General features: G+C 42.0%; 1 protein-coding gene across 4 annotated transcripts in view; it reads right to left on the reverse strand.

The window, feature by feature from the left end:
* Nucleotides 1–16839, reverse strand: part of LOC128848283 (butyrophilin subfamily 1 member A1-like) — a 53975-nt gene that overhangs the window by 31841 nt on the left and 5295 nt on the right. For 3 of the 4 annotated variants that reach the window (XM_054048188.1, XM_054048189.1, XM_054048192.1), the window contains exons 2-4: nucleotides 12490–12587; nucleotides 11847–11957; nucleotides 3650–3997 (exon numbers count right to left, since the gene is read on the reverse strand). In XM_054048188.1, the coding sequence (XP_053904163.1) occupies nucleotides 3650–3997; nucleotides 11847–11946 (448 nt within the window). In that variant the 5' untranslated portion in view covers nucleotides 11947–11957; nucleotides 12490–12587. Of the gene's footprint in view, nucleotides 1–3649; nucleotides 3998–11846; nucleotides 11958–12489; nucleotides 12588–14963; nucleotides 15014–16839 lie in introns of those variants that run through there. The other variant, XM_054048190.1, reaches the window with a different exon arrangement.

A 16839-nucleotide genomic window follows, 5' to 3' on the forward strand; every position in this document is an offset into this window, starting at 1 on the left:
ATACTGACTTTCATGGATTTTGCCACCCGATGGCCAGAAGCAGTAGCTCTAAGCAACACCAGGGCTAAAAGTGTAAGCCAGGTATTGGCAGACATTTTTGCCAGGGTAGGTTGTCCCTCCGACATCCTTACAGATTCGGGAACTAACTTCCTGGCAGGGACCATGAAACATCTTTGGGAAGCTCATGGGGTGAACCACTTGGTTGCCACACCTTACCACCATCAAACGAATGGCCTAGTGGAGAAGTTTAATGGGACTTTGGGGGCCATTATACATAAATTTGTGAATGAACACTCCAATTATTAGGACCTAGTGTTGCAGTAGTTGCTCTTTGCCTACAGGGCTGTACCACATCCCAATTTGGGATTTTCACCCTTTGAACTCATTTATGACCATGAAGTTAAGGGGCCATTACAGTTGGTGAAGCAGCAATGGGAGGAGGTTACATCTTCTCCAGGAACTAACATTTTGGACTTTGTAACCTAGCTGCAATACACCCTCAAAGACTCTCTAGCCTTTGCTTGAGAAAACCTACAACATGCTCAACCAGAGCAAAAGGCCTGGTATGATAAACCTGCCAGAGAGTGTTCCTTATAAGTAGGTGACCAAGTCATGGTACTGAAAGCACTCCAGGCCAATAAAATGGAAGCGTTGTGGGAAGGTCCATTTATGGTCCGAGAACATCTGGGAACTGTTAATTACATCATAGCGTTCCCAGACCCTACTCTAAAACCTAAAGTATACCATGTTAATTCTCTAAAGCCCTTTTATTCTCGAGAAATCAAAGTTCTCCAGTTTACAGCTCAGGAGAGAGAACACTGAGTGGCCTGAAGGAATATACTATGAAGAAGAAAGCAACGGTGGCATGAAAGAGGTGAGTCTTTCCATAACCCTTGGGCGTAAGCAGCGACAGCAAATTCAGGAGCTGTGTACCAGCTTCGCGCCTATGTTTTCAGTGACCCCAGGATGGACAGAACGGGCGTACCACTCCATTGACACAGGTGATGCTCGCCCAATTAGAGCCCAACCCTACCAGATGGCTCCTCAAGCCAAAAGCGCAAGAGAAAGGGAGATCAAGGACATGTTATAGATGGGTGTAATCCGCCCCTCTGAGAGTGCATGGGCTTCTCCAGTGGTTCTGGTTCCCAAACCAGATAGGGAAATCCGCTTTTGTGTGGACTACCATAAGCTAAAAGCTGTAACTCGCCCAGAAAACTATCCAATGCCATGCACAGATGAGCTGTTGGAGAAACTAGGACGTGCCCAGTTCATCTCCACCTTAGACTTAACTAAGGGATACTGGTAAATGCTGCTAGATGACCCAGCCAAAGAAAGGTCAGCCTTCATCACCCATGTGGGGCTGTATGAATTTAATGCTCTCCCTTTTGGACTGTGAAATGCACCCACCACCTTCCAGAGACTGGTAGATAACCTTCTGGCTGGATTTGGGGAATTTGAAGTCACCTGCCTTGACGATGTGGCTATATTCTCAGATTCATGGGCAGAACACCTGGAACACCTCCAAGCTGTCTTCCAGCACATAAGGGAGGCAGGATTAACTGTTAAGGCCAAAAAGTGTCAAATAGGCCTAAACAGGGTAATGTACCTTGGACACCACATGGGTCAAGGTACTATCAACCCCCTACAGGATAAGGTAAATGCTATCCAAAATTGGCCTGTCCCTAAGTCAAAAGAGTAGGTCCAAACCTTCCTGGGCTTGGTACAAATGATTTGTACCACACTACAGCCAAATTGCCACCCCACTGACAGACCTGACCAGGAAAAAACAGCCAAATGCAGTTCAGTGGACTAAGAAGTGTCACAAAGTCTTTAACCAGCTTAAGGCAGCCCTTACGTCTGACCCTGTACTGAGGGCCACGGACTTCAACCAACCATTTGTCGTATCCACAGATACGTCCAACCATAGTGTAGGAGTAGTGCCGTGACTCACTCCTGAGCACCCGTACCCCCCTCCCCAGCACCAAGGTGCCCCCCGAGGCTGTGTCCCCCTCCCCAGAACCCGTGACACTTCCCCGAGCTGAGCCTCCCTCCCCAGCACCCACGGCACTTCTCCAGACTACATCTTCCCTCCCAGCACCCGTGGTGCCCCCTGAGTCCCCTCCCAGTTTTAGTCAGAGGTATTTTTAGTAAAAGTCATGGACAAGTCAGGGGCCCGTGAATTTTTGTTTACTGCCTGTGACCTGTCCATGACTTTTAATAAAAATACCCGTGACTAAAATATAGCCTTACTGATGGCTGATACCACTGAGTCTCGCTCCTCTTGTGATGCACTGCACCTGGATGAGAGGTGAGTATCAGCCATCCTACTCCTACACATGCCCTTAGAAGTTGTGCAGCAAGAAACTAGAGCTGATTTTAAAGTATTTTTATTCACCTTTTTATCTCCTCTTGCTGTTTTCTCAAAGATTAAAGATCTAATATATGGAGATATACCTATCTCACAGAACTGGAAGGGACCTTGAAAGGTCATCGAGTCCAGTCCCCTGCCTTCATTAGCAGGACCAAGTACTGTCCCTTACAGTTATATATTTATTTTCATCTGGTCTGACCTCCCACATAACACAGGCCAGAGAACTGCCCCCAAAATGATTCTGAGAGCAGGTTTTTTTGAAAAAAAAACCAGCCAATCTTGATTTTAAAATTGCAAGGGATGGATAATCCACCACAACTCTTGGTAAACTGTTCCAATGGTTAATTACTCTTGTCATAGGTTTCACCCCCACTCTGGACTTTAGAGTAGATATGGGGACCTGCATGTGAACCCCTAAACTGAATTACCAGCTTAGATCTGGTTTTGCTGCCACCACTCTCAAGTACTAACTCCCTTCCCTGGGTAGCCTTGAGAGACTTCTTCATCAATTTCCTGGTGAACACCGATCCAAACCCTTGGATCTTAACACAAGGAGAATTTAACCATCCCCCCTCCCTTCCCCCACCTATTCCTGGTGAGTCCAGATCCAATCCCCATGGATCTTAACACAAGGAAAAATCAATCAGGTTCTTAAAAATAAGACTTTTAATTAAGGAAGGTAAAAGAAACCCCCCTGGGAGATAGCATACAAGCTGATCTCACAGACAACAGATTCAAAACACAGAGGATGTTCCCCTGGGCCAAAACTTAGTTACACAAAAATTACCCAATTTGATTATTCCCTAATGCCCAAGACAAATTACAAAGCAAATAAACATAAACCTATTTATTCCCTTCACTAATACTCACTATTTGATAAGAGGCTGATTTCTGGAGCTTTCCCACTCCGGTCAAAACTGAAAACTGACCCAGACAAAGGGAACTTCCCTCCTTCCTTTTGAAACATTTTGTCCCCCCATTGATTCCTCTGGTCAGGTGTCAGCTAGGCTAGGTGAACTTCTTAACCCTTTACAGGTAAAAGAGGCATTAACCCTTAACTGTCTGTTTATGACAACTCTCACTATTAAAAAATTATGCCTTATTTCCAGTCTGAATGTCTCTAGCTTCAACTTCCAGCCAAAGGTGTATTACACCTTTCTCTGCTAGACAGATAGAAGAGAATTCTGGATACTGGTATGAAAATGAGACACATTAAGTTACACCTCAAAATAAATTCTTCTTCTTCTGGGAACTCAAATTAGCAGCCAAGTTACTGACCTGTCACCTTCAGTTCCAGAGTGGCTTCCCCAAAAAAGCTGGGTGATCGAAAGAAACAGATAAACTGTCCTTGGTCAGAGGGGGTGATGTTGCGTATATGCAGGGCAACTCTTCCATCCACGATACCGTCCTTCAGCAGCTCTGTTCTGTCCCGATATTTTGATATTTGCAGCTCAGTCTGATCTTTTCCATCCTGATACAGATGGACAAGTTCAGAGTCCTTGGATTGGAACCAGCGCACCTCCATCTCCTGAGCATTCATGCTGGGGGAGAGGTGACAGGGTAACAGGGCATCTTCCCCTGCAGAGACCGTGATTGGATGATCAGGTCCAATCACCTTGAAATTCACTGTTAAAGGAACCAAGACACACAGAAAGTTAGACCAGAGGGGAGGTGGATTGCTTTCATAGGTAATGCATGCTGATCTCTCACAACCGCCTAGACTGCAACTTGACCAGCTAAAACTGAGCTAATGGTGTCTCAGTGTATGTGCACTGGAAAACGGGTCAAGTTAGGACAGGCTTAGCCAGCACGTGTTAGTTGACCCTGCACTAAACTCAGACACTTTTCCTAGTCAAGACCAATCCATAGAGGATTAAAAAATGGGTGAGCTCTGTCTCTAAATTTTGTGAGCTGGCTAATGCCTGCAACCAGAACAATTAACCTGTGGAAAACTGTTTGCTAGACTGGAACCTGTAGTAGGAAGAGAGCTTGAGACATAAGCCCTTGTATCAGAAGCCTGGTATGAGGCAGGACCTGCTCACAGAATCTGGCGAGAACAGGGCTAATATTGCAAAAATACACATTCCTAAGAAGTGCTAAGATTGCAAGGGAGAACAAAAGACAAGAGGAATTACAGCCAGAAGGAACAGGATGAAGGCTGGAAAATCACACCAACACCAGGAAAAAGCAGGTCTATGTGATTGGGGACTCCCTACTAAGAAGAACAGACAGGCCTGAGTTGGGATGATGCTGAATTATTATGAAATTCTGTGATTGATATGAATAAATGTGGCAAGCATGAGTTTGATATGGCTTGGTGTGTCTGAATTTGCTAGAGGATTCTGGGAGCAGCATTCGCTTAGCATTATATAGATGGTGTGGAAAATGTACTGGACGTGTTGAAATTGTACTTAAATAGTTAATAAAAGTTCTAGCTGCATTTATGTTTCAACATCAAACTTTGGAATATATCCGCTGGGGAAACCAGCTCACCAAAGTAAAGAAGACATAAAATCATACAATCAGTGGGCTTGGTACAGGCTGACCCAGGGTCAAAATGACCCTTTTTTGGATGGCATCATGCTAAAAGCTTAAATGAATGATTGATGAGAGGGTAACAATTGATTGATCTGTGCCTATTTTGCAGTCCCTTCTAAAATATTAATTAGAGAAAACGACAGGGCATATTTCTGGAACATGTGACTCCTTTGAGAACAAAAGTTATAAATGCTAAGCTAAGTAAATTAGTTAAGTTAGTTCCCCGATTAACATTTAAAGAGGTTCATGACGCTGTGAGACAGAAGGCCACAGGGTAACTAAGATGCTGCTTTGAGGGACTTTTGTGGGACTTTTGAACCAGAGGGCCTTGGAGTAACCAAGACCCTGCTTCCAGGGGACATTTGACAGACCAAGTACCTGAGAGGGGAAAGAACGGAAGAAAAGAAGTCTCCATCTAGAATCAGTAGTTATACCTGCTTTGTTTGCTAATCAAGATACTGTGTAAGGCCAACACAGTTACTGAAGGTTTATGCTCAGGGAATTGAAGCTTATTAAGGAGATGGGCATTATGTAACCTTTACTGCTTGTATGATTCTTTCTCAAATAAATTACTATGCATTAAGGATATTGTTTTCTGAATTTCTACTGGTGCTGGTAACAATCTGCCCAGCTGTGAGCCATTGAAGATCCATTTCAACAGACTGTCACCAAAGCTGATCCAGAGAATAAAAGGGTGTGCCATCTGCCAGGAGCTAAGATACAGTTTGTGGATCTGAGGCTGAAGGGGATTCTAATGAGAGCAGGAAAGAATTCACTGATTGTCCTTCATATGGGAACAAATGACACAGCTAGATTCTCACTGGAACCTGTCAAAGGAGACTATGCCAAGCTGGGGAAGACGCCTAAAGAAATGGAGGCTCAGATGATCTTCAGTTAGGGTGACCAGACAGCAAGTATGAAAAATCTGGACATGGGGTGGAGGGTAACAGGTGCCTATATAAGATAATGTCCCAAATATCAGGACTGTCCCTATAAAATCGGGACATCTGGTCACCCTATCTTCAGTGAGATGCTGCCTGTCCCTAGAGGAGAAGAGGGAAGGCAAGACAAGATTATGATGATCAACAGATGCCTCAGGCAGTGGTGCTATAAGGAGGGCTTTGGGATATTTCATGGCTGAGAGACATTCACAGACAGAGGACTGTTCTCATGGGATGGACTCCACCTGAGTAGGGAGGAAAATAGACTTCTGGGATGGAGGATGGCACAACTGATTAACAGAGCTTTAAACTAGGAACTTGACAGCTGGGCGATGCACACGTAATCCCCACACCTTATCCTAATATTGACCAGGAAGAAAATCAAGAGAGAATACACCAATGGAGAAAGGAAGAGCAGTAGGTAGGAGAAAGTGCCAATACCAATGAAGCTAACAGTCAAGTAGGCAATACTGTAAGTAAAATAACTGTACTCAATCAGGTGAAGAATTTGAGTGAAACCAAGCAGCAACAGTTAAGATGTTTGTACACCAATGCAAGAAGCCTGTGTAACGAAATAGAGGAACTAGAACTATCAGTGCAGGAAGTGAAACCAGATATTATAGGGATAACAGGAACATGATGGAATAGTAGTCATGACTGGAGTGCAGGTGCTGTTTGGGAAAGACAGAAATAAAGGCAAAGGTAGGTGAGTTGCATCATACATTAATGATGAGATTGTAAAGAAATTAGAAGTGACAGAATGGATAAAACAGAGTCTACTTCGGTCAAAAACACGTTGGGGAAGAAAACTACCAGAGGCTTCCCTGGGATAGTGCTTGGGGTATGCTACAGACCCCCACCATCTGATTTGGATATGGGTAGAGACCTTTTTAATGATTTTAATAAAGTCTCCTGTAATCACACAATTCCCAGTAGTATTATTTTAACTTCCCAGATATATATTGGAGGACAAGTGCTACTAATAATAGTAGGGCCCAGATTTTCCTGAATGTGATCGTTGACAGATTTCTTCACCAAATAGCCACTGAACCAAAAGAGCCGATGCCATTTTAGATTTGGCATTCATGAGCAGTGAGGACTTCTGAGAACAGCTAGTTGTAGGGGACAACCTTGGTTCAGGTGATCATGAGCTAATTCAATTTAAACTAAATGGAAAGATAAAAAATAAATCTGCAACTAGGGTCATTGATTTCAAAAGGACAAACTTAAAAAATTAAGGGAAATAGTTAGGGAAGTGGACTGGACTGAGGAACTCAAGGATCTGAATGTGGAGGAGGCTTGGAATTACTTTAAGTCAAAGTTGAAGAAGCTACCTGAAGCCTGAATCCCAAGCAAGGAGAAAAATTTGTAGGGAAGGGTTACAGACCAAGCTGGATGAGCAAGCATCTCAAACAGGCTATTAAGAGAAAGCAGAAGGCCTACAAGGAATGGAAGAGGGGATGAATCATTGTGACACTTTGTACTTCAAATTAGCACCCTGGAACCCCTATATTCACCACTGCCATGTGATTATGGTTTGTTTTGTACAAGTATGCCTTGTGAGGAATCATTTTAAAAGTCTGGATTTGCTAGTACATAAAATCCAACAACATATTAAGGTCCATCATTGGATGTGAAGTTATGAAGCATTGCTATATGTGTTACTGAAATATATTGTGAGGTTGGGAGATGGGGCAGAGTTGGGGCTTGCAAAAGCAATTAAAACCAATAGTAAAATATTCAATAGCCAAATAAATAAAAAGAAAACAAGGAAAGAAGAAACGGAGCTACTAAGCACTGAGGATGGGGTGAAGATTAAAGATAATCTAGGCATGGCGTAACACATAAACAAATACTTTGCCTCAGTTTTTGATAAGGGTAATGAGAAGCTTAGGGGTAGTGGCAGGGAGGCTAATGGAAAAGAGGATATGAAAGTAGAAATTACCATATCTGAGGTGGAAGTCAAACTCAAACAACTTAATGGGACTAAATTGGGGGACCTGGATAATCTCCATCCAACAATATTAAAGGAACTGGAACATGAAATTGCAAGCCCAATAGCAAGGATTTTTAATGAATCTGTAAACTTGGGGGTCGTACATCTTTGACTGGAGAATTGGAAAAAAAGTCATCTGGGAAACTATAGGCCTATTAGTTTGACCTCAATTGTATGCAAGGTCTTGGGGAAAAATTTGAAAGAGAAGGTAGTTAAGGACATAGAAGTAAACAGTAATTGGGATAAAATACAACATGGTTTTATAAAAAGTAGATTGTGCCAGACCAGCCTGATCTCCTCCTTCGAGAAGATAACTGATTTTTTAGACAACGAAAATGCAGTAGATCTAATCTACGTGGATTTCAGTAAGGCATTTGATACAGTTCCTCATGGGAATTAGTTAAAATGGAGAAGCTGGGGATTAACATGAGAACTGAAAGGTGGATAAAGAACTGGTTAAAGGAGAAGCTACAGTGGGTCATACTGAAAGGTGAATTGTTAGGCTGGAGGGAGGTTACTAGTGGAGTTCCTCATGGATCAGTCTTGGGACCAATCCTATTTAACATTTTTATTACTGACCTTGGCACAAAAAGTGAGAGTGTGCTAATAAAATTTACAGATGACACAAAGTTGGGAGGTATTGCCAATACCTAGGAAGACCAGAATATCATACAATAAGATCTGGATGACCTTGAAAACTGGAGTAATAGAAATGGGATGAAATTTAATAGTGCAAAATGCAAGGTCATGCGCTTTGGGCTTTTAGGGACTAACAACAAGAATTTTTGCTGTAAGTTGGTGACTTTTAAATTGGAAGTGACAAAGGAGGAGAAAGGTGTAATTGGCTGACCACAGAATGACCTTGAGCCACCAATGTGATGTGGCCGTGAAAAAGGTTAATGCAATCCTTGGATGCATCAGGCGAGGTATTTCCAGTAGAAACAGGGAAGTGTTAGTACCATTATGCAGGGCACTGGTGAGACCCCAGCTGGAATACTGTGTGTAATGCTGGTACCCATGTTTAGGAAAGATTAATTCAAAGTTGAACAGGGGCAGAAAAGGGCTACTAGGATGATCAGAGGAATGGGAAATTATCATGATCATCCCTTCTCGCCTTAAAGTCTATGAATCTGTGAGTCTATGTCTATGAGTTGAAGGTAGACAAATTCAGACCGGAAATAAGGTGTACATTTTTAACAGTGAGAGTAATTAACCATTGGAACAATTTACCAACAGCTGTTGTGGATTCTCCATTACTAGGAATCTTTAAATCAATATAGGATTTTTTTTTAAGAAAGGGGATGTTGTTTTTAAGGAATTTGGGGAAGTTCTCTGGCCTGTATTTTACAGAGGGTCAGAGTAGATAATCACAGTGATCCCTTCTGGCCTTGGAATTTAGAAATCTATGAAGCTATGAATTAATTCTTGTGTCTTTTAGGTATCTCTTCCAATGGTCTATTTTCTTGAATCACAGCTGTATATATAATTGGGAAACATATATTTTGTTACTTGTGTGTGATATATCACAGATTTATCAATGGCTATTAGCCAAGATGGTCAGGGATGCAACCGCATGCTATGAGTGGCCCTAGCAGCTGACTGCCAGAAGCTAGGACTGGATGACAGTGGATGGATCATTCGATGATTGCCTGTTCTGTTCATTTGCTCTGAAGCATCTGGCATTGGCCACAGTTGGAAGACAGGATACTGAACTACACAGACCATTGGTTTGACCCAGTATGGCCATACTTATGTTCTTATATGTAATTTTGAAGAAGTTTTGTACAACATATAGAATTTGCCCAGGCTTTAGACTGGAAATAAAGTGCAAATTTTTCACAGTGAGGGAATTAATCATTGGAACAGTTTATGAAGATGCAGTAGATCATTAAGGTCATGGTGGATTCTCCAATACTGGCAATTTTTAAAATCAAGACTTGATGTTTTTCTAAAAGATCTGCTCTAATTCAAACAAGAATTAATTCAGGGAAGTTCTCTGGCCTGTGTTATACAGGAGGTCAGACTAAATGATCACAAGGGTCCCTTCTGGCCTAATCATCTATGAATGTATGAATAACCACATTTTCTGCTATTCTTTCTGAGTTCTCTTTTTGTATCTCTCCAGTTCTTTAAGTAAAAAGTAGATTTGTATACAGATCTGTGGAACAGTGACATACAAGCTCAATTTTGAAAAAAAAATCATAGACTCAGACAATTATAGGACTTGGAAGGGACCTCTAGAGGTTATCAAGTTCAGTCCCCTGTGCTGAGGTAGGAGGGGTAACCCTAGATCATGTCTGACAAGTGTTCCAACCAGTTCTTAAAATCCTCCAGTGATGGGGATTCCACAACCTCCCTTAGAAATCCATTCCAGAACTTAACTACCTTATAGTTACAAAGTTTTTCCTAATACATAACCTAAATCTCCATTGCTGAAGATTAAGACTATTACTTCTTGTCCTGCTATAACGGAATACATCCCTGTATTTAAACCCTACACACTATTGTAATAATCTTGGTGCAGGGTATGCCATGTGAGGTATCATTTAAAGACTCATCATTTGCTGATCAATATCATGGCAAAATACATGTGGGAGCGTTACATGTGATCTTATAAACATAAGCTGAAATCATAACTTCCAGTTAAGTCTGGGGAGTGACTAAGCCAGTTCGTCAGAGACAAAGAGCAAGCTGATGCCTCAGTCAGATAAAAACAAAGCTGATGGATCATTACTTGCTAAGTGGCCATTCTTTGGTAGGAAAGGGGGCGGGACAAAAATCTACATCTTAGCAAAGAAACATTGTGGAGTTTCCTTTCTTCATAAGACTACCTGTTGCTTTGCTCCCAGCTGGAAATACTTCTCAAAGTGGGGGAGAGGCAGACACCCCAAGAGACCCCTATCTGTCTCCCTGCCCATCACATTCTCTACATCTGAAAATGCAAAGGAAGCAGCCTGTAGACTCTAGGGAACGGGTCCTGACCTGAAGAGTTTGGTCATTAAGACTGCTGAAAGCATGTGATGAAAAAACTTTGCTTTGAATCTAATGTAGTTTGATAAGTTAGGCACTGCTGAGTGCTTTATCTTTATTTTTCTTCTAACCATTTCTGATCTTTATGCCTCAGTAATTAGCTCTTAATTGAGTATATCTCTTTGTGGTTAATAAATTTCTTTCATTGTGTTATATAACCTAGTACGATTGAGTTGAAGTGTCTGGGTAACTCTATGTGGAGTAACAAGTTGTGTGTATATTATTCACTTTAAGGAATAACAAACAATATTTTAGCACATACATTTCTGAAGGAAAATCTGGGACTGGGAGTGTGTTGGGGTCACCCTGTGGCAATCTTTAAGGCTGGTAAGAGCCAATTTTTAAGTCTGCACACGCAGACATAGCTGGGAGTGACCTACATGCTGGAGGCTGTTAGTGAGCAGTCCAGGTTGGAGACTACAGCAGCAAAGCATTACCACCTAGTCATTTATTCACCATTTTGTAGTTGTGCACTTGATTTTTCCTTCCTTAGTGAAGTGCTTTGCACTTGTCTTTACTGAATTCCATCCTGTTGATTTTGGACCAATTCTCCAATTTGTGCTGGTCATTTGGAATTCTAATCCTGTCTTCCAAAGTGCTAGCAACCTCTCCCAGCTTGGTGTCATCTGCAGATTTTATCAGCATACTCTCCAGTCCATTATCCAAGTAATTAATGAAAATACTGAATAGTGATAGGCAGAGTTGCAGAAGTTTAAGATGAGGCAGGTGGAAAGTTTAAGGTGAAACACGATGTAAAAATCCACTGAGTACAGGTTACACTGAGACCAAGGGGAGTAAAAAGGGAGAAAAATCGATATCTTTCCCCTGCCTCCCCTCCAAAAAAAGGATTGTATTTCTCAAATTTACATAAAATGCTCTTATTATGAATTGTTTCAAAATAACAAAAGATCAATGATATTAAAACTGTTGAGAAACAGTAGAATACACTCTGTGACAAGAGACTTCCTACCTGATTCCAGTGTAGAAACATGGAGCATAAAAAAGAAAATGATGTAACTGCACAGAGAGAGGTTGCCCATTGCACAGTAGGAGTGGAAGGAAATCCTCATCTTGATTGTAACTTGATCCAGACATCAGAAAGGAAAAGAAAAAACAAATTCCAACTGAGCAACACGCTGTAATTTGGGCAAAATTCATTGAGCACAATATGAATCCTAGGACATATGCTAGTTAATAATTGCATCAAAATGTGCATGTTTGCTACTGCTTTTGTCATAAGACATGTTACAAGGCAAAGCAAAACTTGGGTTTCCCCGTTCACCATCTCAAATTACAGTCCAATATTCTGGGCAAAGGCCTTAATACTAGCATTTGCAAAATTCACTGAAAAATATTATCACAAAAATCACTAACTTTTGTAGAGTAACAGTCCAGTTGTAAAATTTACAAAGAGAAAGTCACCAAGAAGAAAAAAAAACCTTAACGTATTTTGTGTCTATTTTTATATTGCAGTGTGAGAAAAGGCATTGCAATTTCTGGGTCTGTGTCACTTGGATACATACAGATCATCTAAAGTCATTAATGCACCCTTTCAAGTAGAAAAATGAGCATTTTAAAAACAAATTAAGGGATGAAAACTTCCTACCACCTACCTCATGAGCCCAGGAGAAACTTCTCAGCAATTCAGGATCACTGGGACATTTCCAGCTTCTCTACAGCCAGTGAAATGGACCCTTAGTCCAGGAGGTGCCTTACAATGAAAGAATTCAAGTTAGGGTATAAAAATTATTTAGGAAAAGAGAATCAGTTCAGTATCGTCTGTCCTTGTGCCATTTTATGATAATGCTTTTTAAATAGCAGCAGAATTTACTCTTCTCTCCTGCATGTAGCAAGGTTGAAGATGCAAGTGAAATTGTAGAGCAGAAAGCCACCATTATCATTTAGATGGTGATATGAAATTAAAGACCCTTACGGAAATCTGCACACAAGAATGTGCTTATTCTCTTAAACCCAGCAGGTTTAGCCTCACACACATCCTGGCTTGAGCAGTCATTCCCACTTTGGAAGAGGCTGTTCCACCCCAGCATGATGGAGTGATGGTAGTCACTCCATAATTAAGACTGTAATCGTTTCCTTTATAACCCTGCTTTCTAACCCTACATCTATAAACTACAGGACGATCCTATCAGCCTCAAAATTGGAACATTAGGTGTGGGGCTGAGTTAAACTATTTCTACCAAATTTGATGTGAATTGGACAAGTGGTTGCTGGATTATAACAACCAGGAAAAGAGGGTTCACCAGAGTTTTAAAAACATCTTTTTTTTGCTGCTTTATAGCATGAAAAACAAACAAACTCCATTTTCCTATGGCTGCCTGGCCCCTCTGCTCCCCCTAACCTCAGCAACAGAGGTTAAGGGGCTGCCCCACATACCTCATCACTAACCCTCCCACCATTACTCTAACCCTCTGAACATTCTGGTTTATGAGACTTGTCCAATGTTTGGCTCTTCCTGCAGCCTCTTGCCTCGTTCACATGGTTGGGCAGAAGTAAGTCCATTGTACAGACAGCAAAGCTAAGCACATATATTTAGCACACCCATTCCATAAGGCAGTGTGGCTAAGTGGGAGTGACTTGGATCTGCCCCAGGAGAGACCTGTGTTCTCTTCCTAACTCTGCTAGAGCTCACCTCTGGTAATATCTCAGGTCCTCAGTTACTGCCTCTATTATAGAATCATAGAATATCAGGGGTGGAAGGAACCTCAGGAGGTCATCTAGTCCAACCCCCTGCTCAAAGCAGGACCAATCCCCAGACAGATTTTTGCCCCAGATCCCTAAATGGCCCCCCTCAAGGATTGAACTTACAACCCTGGGTTTACTAGGCCAATGCGCAAACCACTGAGCTATCCCTCCCCAGCAGGGGAGAATGATATTTGTTGGCATCCAAGGATAAGGACAGAGGGTGGTCTTCACAAAGGTACTTAGGTGCCTGAGTCCCATTTTTAGGCACTGCTGTGACCCATGAAACCACGTCTTGGCTGCTGCCCAACCCTGTAAGTGCCTTAACTCACTTGGCTGCTCAGCACCTAAGTTTTTGCAGCCCAAATTCCCCAGGTGCCTAAGTTTCTGCCTCCATGCATGTGCACTGCTGCCTCCCTCAAGGTTTCCAGATGCCTATCTCCTGGCTAACCTCCAAAACAATCCACAACCTGGGGAAAGATAAGCGGAGGAGTACCTATCTTGTCTATTAGACCTGATCTGGGAGGCATGCTGAGAGGCTGCCTAGCTCCACACAAAGCAGTTGTGGGGGAGCGAGCAGCTCATTTCCTTCACAATGTTTAGCCCCATAGTTAGGGCATACATCATGGGTATGGGAGACCTCCAATTCAAATCCCCCCTCTGCCAGAAGAGTAGGGAATTGACCAAGTCTCAGATAACTGTCCCAGTCTATGGGATATTCTAGTGGCCATTCTTTGGCAGGCAAGGGGGCAGGACAAAAATCTACATCCTGGCAAAGAAAAAGCACGCAGTTCCATCCACACAGACTGCCTGTCGCCTTGCTCCCAGCTGGAAATGCTTCTCAAAGGGGGGGCAGGTTTATAAAGATCTCTCCCCGCCCATCACATTCTCTATACCTGAAAAGACATAGGAAGCAACTGTTGGACTCTGGGGGAGGGGTCCTGACTTAAAGAGTTTGGTCTGCAAGACTGCTGAAAGCATAGGTGAAAAACTTGGCTTGAATCTAGCATAGTTTGTTAAATTAGACACTAGTAAGTGTTCTGTCTTTATTTTTCTGACTTTTATGCCTCATTACCTGTACTCACTTAAAATCTCTCTCTTTGTAGGTAATAAACTTGTTTTAATGTTTTACCTAATCCAATGTGTTTAACTTGAAGTGTCTGGATAACTCGATTTAAAGTAATAAACTGCTATATTATTCCCTTAAAGGAATAATGGACTTAGTATATTTGTACTGTCCAGGAGAGGGCTGGGCAGTACTTTTCTGGGAGACAGTCTGGGACTGGGAGTATGCCGGGATCACCCTATAGTAAATTTTAAGGCTGGGAAGAGCCAAGGTGTGGCTGACTGACTGTAGCACATACAGATATAGCTGGGAGTGACTTACACACTGGAGGCTGTTAGTGAGCAGTCCATGTTGGAGGCTACAGCAGCAAGGCATTGTAGAGGGCCCCTAGGTTACAGGGCAGGGGTGATGCTGCTGTTCATTGATCTGGATTGTACCCTGGTATGTCAAAGGTTTAAACAGAATTATTGAAAACAAAAACTGAGATTCTGTACAATTTAAGGATTAGCACTGGGCCTTCTCATTCTGTGGTTTGAAAAATAAGGACTAATGGCTTCTTATTTTAAATTTTATGGTCCTTGGTTCAGGTCCCACTGGCACATTCCAGGGTGCAGTCCATACCAGTCAGGAGGTGTGTCACTGCCTGCTCTGCAACCTGGGGTACTTCACAATGCCTTGCTGCTGTAAATCCCAATCTGGGTTGTTCACAATCAGCCTGCCAGCATGGAGGTCACACCCTGAGTGTCTGTGTATCACCACAGCCCTGGTCCAGCAACTGTGACCCTGGCAGCAACACTCCAGCTACATGCTGGCTTCCACCAGCCTCGCTTACTACCTGCAGGGTGACCCCAACACACTCCCAGTCCCAAATTTTCCCCCCAAATGTGTGTTCTGTACTGCCCACCCCACTCCTGGGTAGTGCAGATATTAAAGATCCATGGCCCTTGTAAGGGGTCAGTGCACAACATTTTATAACTTTAACTGGAGTTACCAAACAGCTCAGTTTAAACACAACGCTGGATTAGTTTAAATTAAAAATAAAACAAGTTTATTTAACTATAAAGACATACATTTTGAGTACAAATATAAGGCATTAAAGTCAGAAATGGTTATAAGAAAAATAAAGATAAAATACTTACTAGTAACTAAAACTTAACAAGCTAGACTTGGTTCAAGGTAAAATCCTGCCACATATTCCCACAACAGCAATGAGCAAATTCACAGGTCAGGCTCTACCTGGAAAGTCAAAGGGCTAGTTCCTTTGTCTTCTTAGGTGGAAGACAGAAACATGAACTGGGATGTTTTTGCCTCTTTTATAGTCCAGACACCCTTTTAAGTGGATTCTTCTGAAGATTACACCTCAAAAAAAGTTTGGTCAAACAGTAAAGAAGGCAACATAGAGTCTGGGGTGAAGGAGGCACCATGCTTTTTCTTCTCACCTGTTCTTTGCTGAAATGCAGATTTGGCTTATCTCCTGCCATTCCCCCCCTTGCCTTTTTACTAGTGTATCTGTTAGTAAATATTAACCCTTTTTGTTCTTTCTTTTTGTATATTTGATTCATTTCTAGATAGAAGTAATGGGATTAATCTGCAGCAAGGGAGATTTAGGTTAGATATTAGAAAAACTTTCTCACTATAAGGGTAGTTAAATTGTGGAATAGGCTTCCAAAGAAGGTTGTGGAGTCCCTATCATTAGAACCTTTTAAAAACAAGTTGGACAAGCTGCTGTCAGAGATGGTCTAGGTTTACTTGGCCCTGCCACAGAGCAGGGGGCTGGACTTTATGACTTCCCAAGGTCCCTTCCAGCCTCACATTTTTATGATTCTATTATTAGAATCTTTAGATTCTTTAGAATCTTTGTCTTCAACAGAGTATGTCTGAACTCTAAGGTCCAGAACACTGGTCCTTGACTGATAAGTAACCATATTCATGAATGTTATTCATTATGCTATATTTTAACAATCTTGGGCACTTTCATGTCTATAAAACTTCAGATATTCTTGAAAACCATCTCCATTATCGATAAATATAGATATAGATAATGGTTATATAAGCATATATAAACTTGGGAAACTAATAAGGGATGATAGTTAGAGCAGATATTTTCTGCTGGGGAATCCACAGGGAAGAATGACTGCAGGGTAAGAAGGACCCACTGAAAGATGTTATCTTGAAGACTTGTTAGTCCCCTCAGATG

This window comes from Malaclemys terrapin, chromosome 13 (assembly GCF_027887155.1).
Source record: "Malaclemys terrapin pileata isolate rMalTer1 chromosome 13, rMalTer1.hap1, whole genome shotgun sequence".
NCBI lineage: Eukaryota > Metazoa > Chordata > Testudines > Emydidae > Malaclemys > Malaclemys terrapin.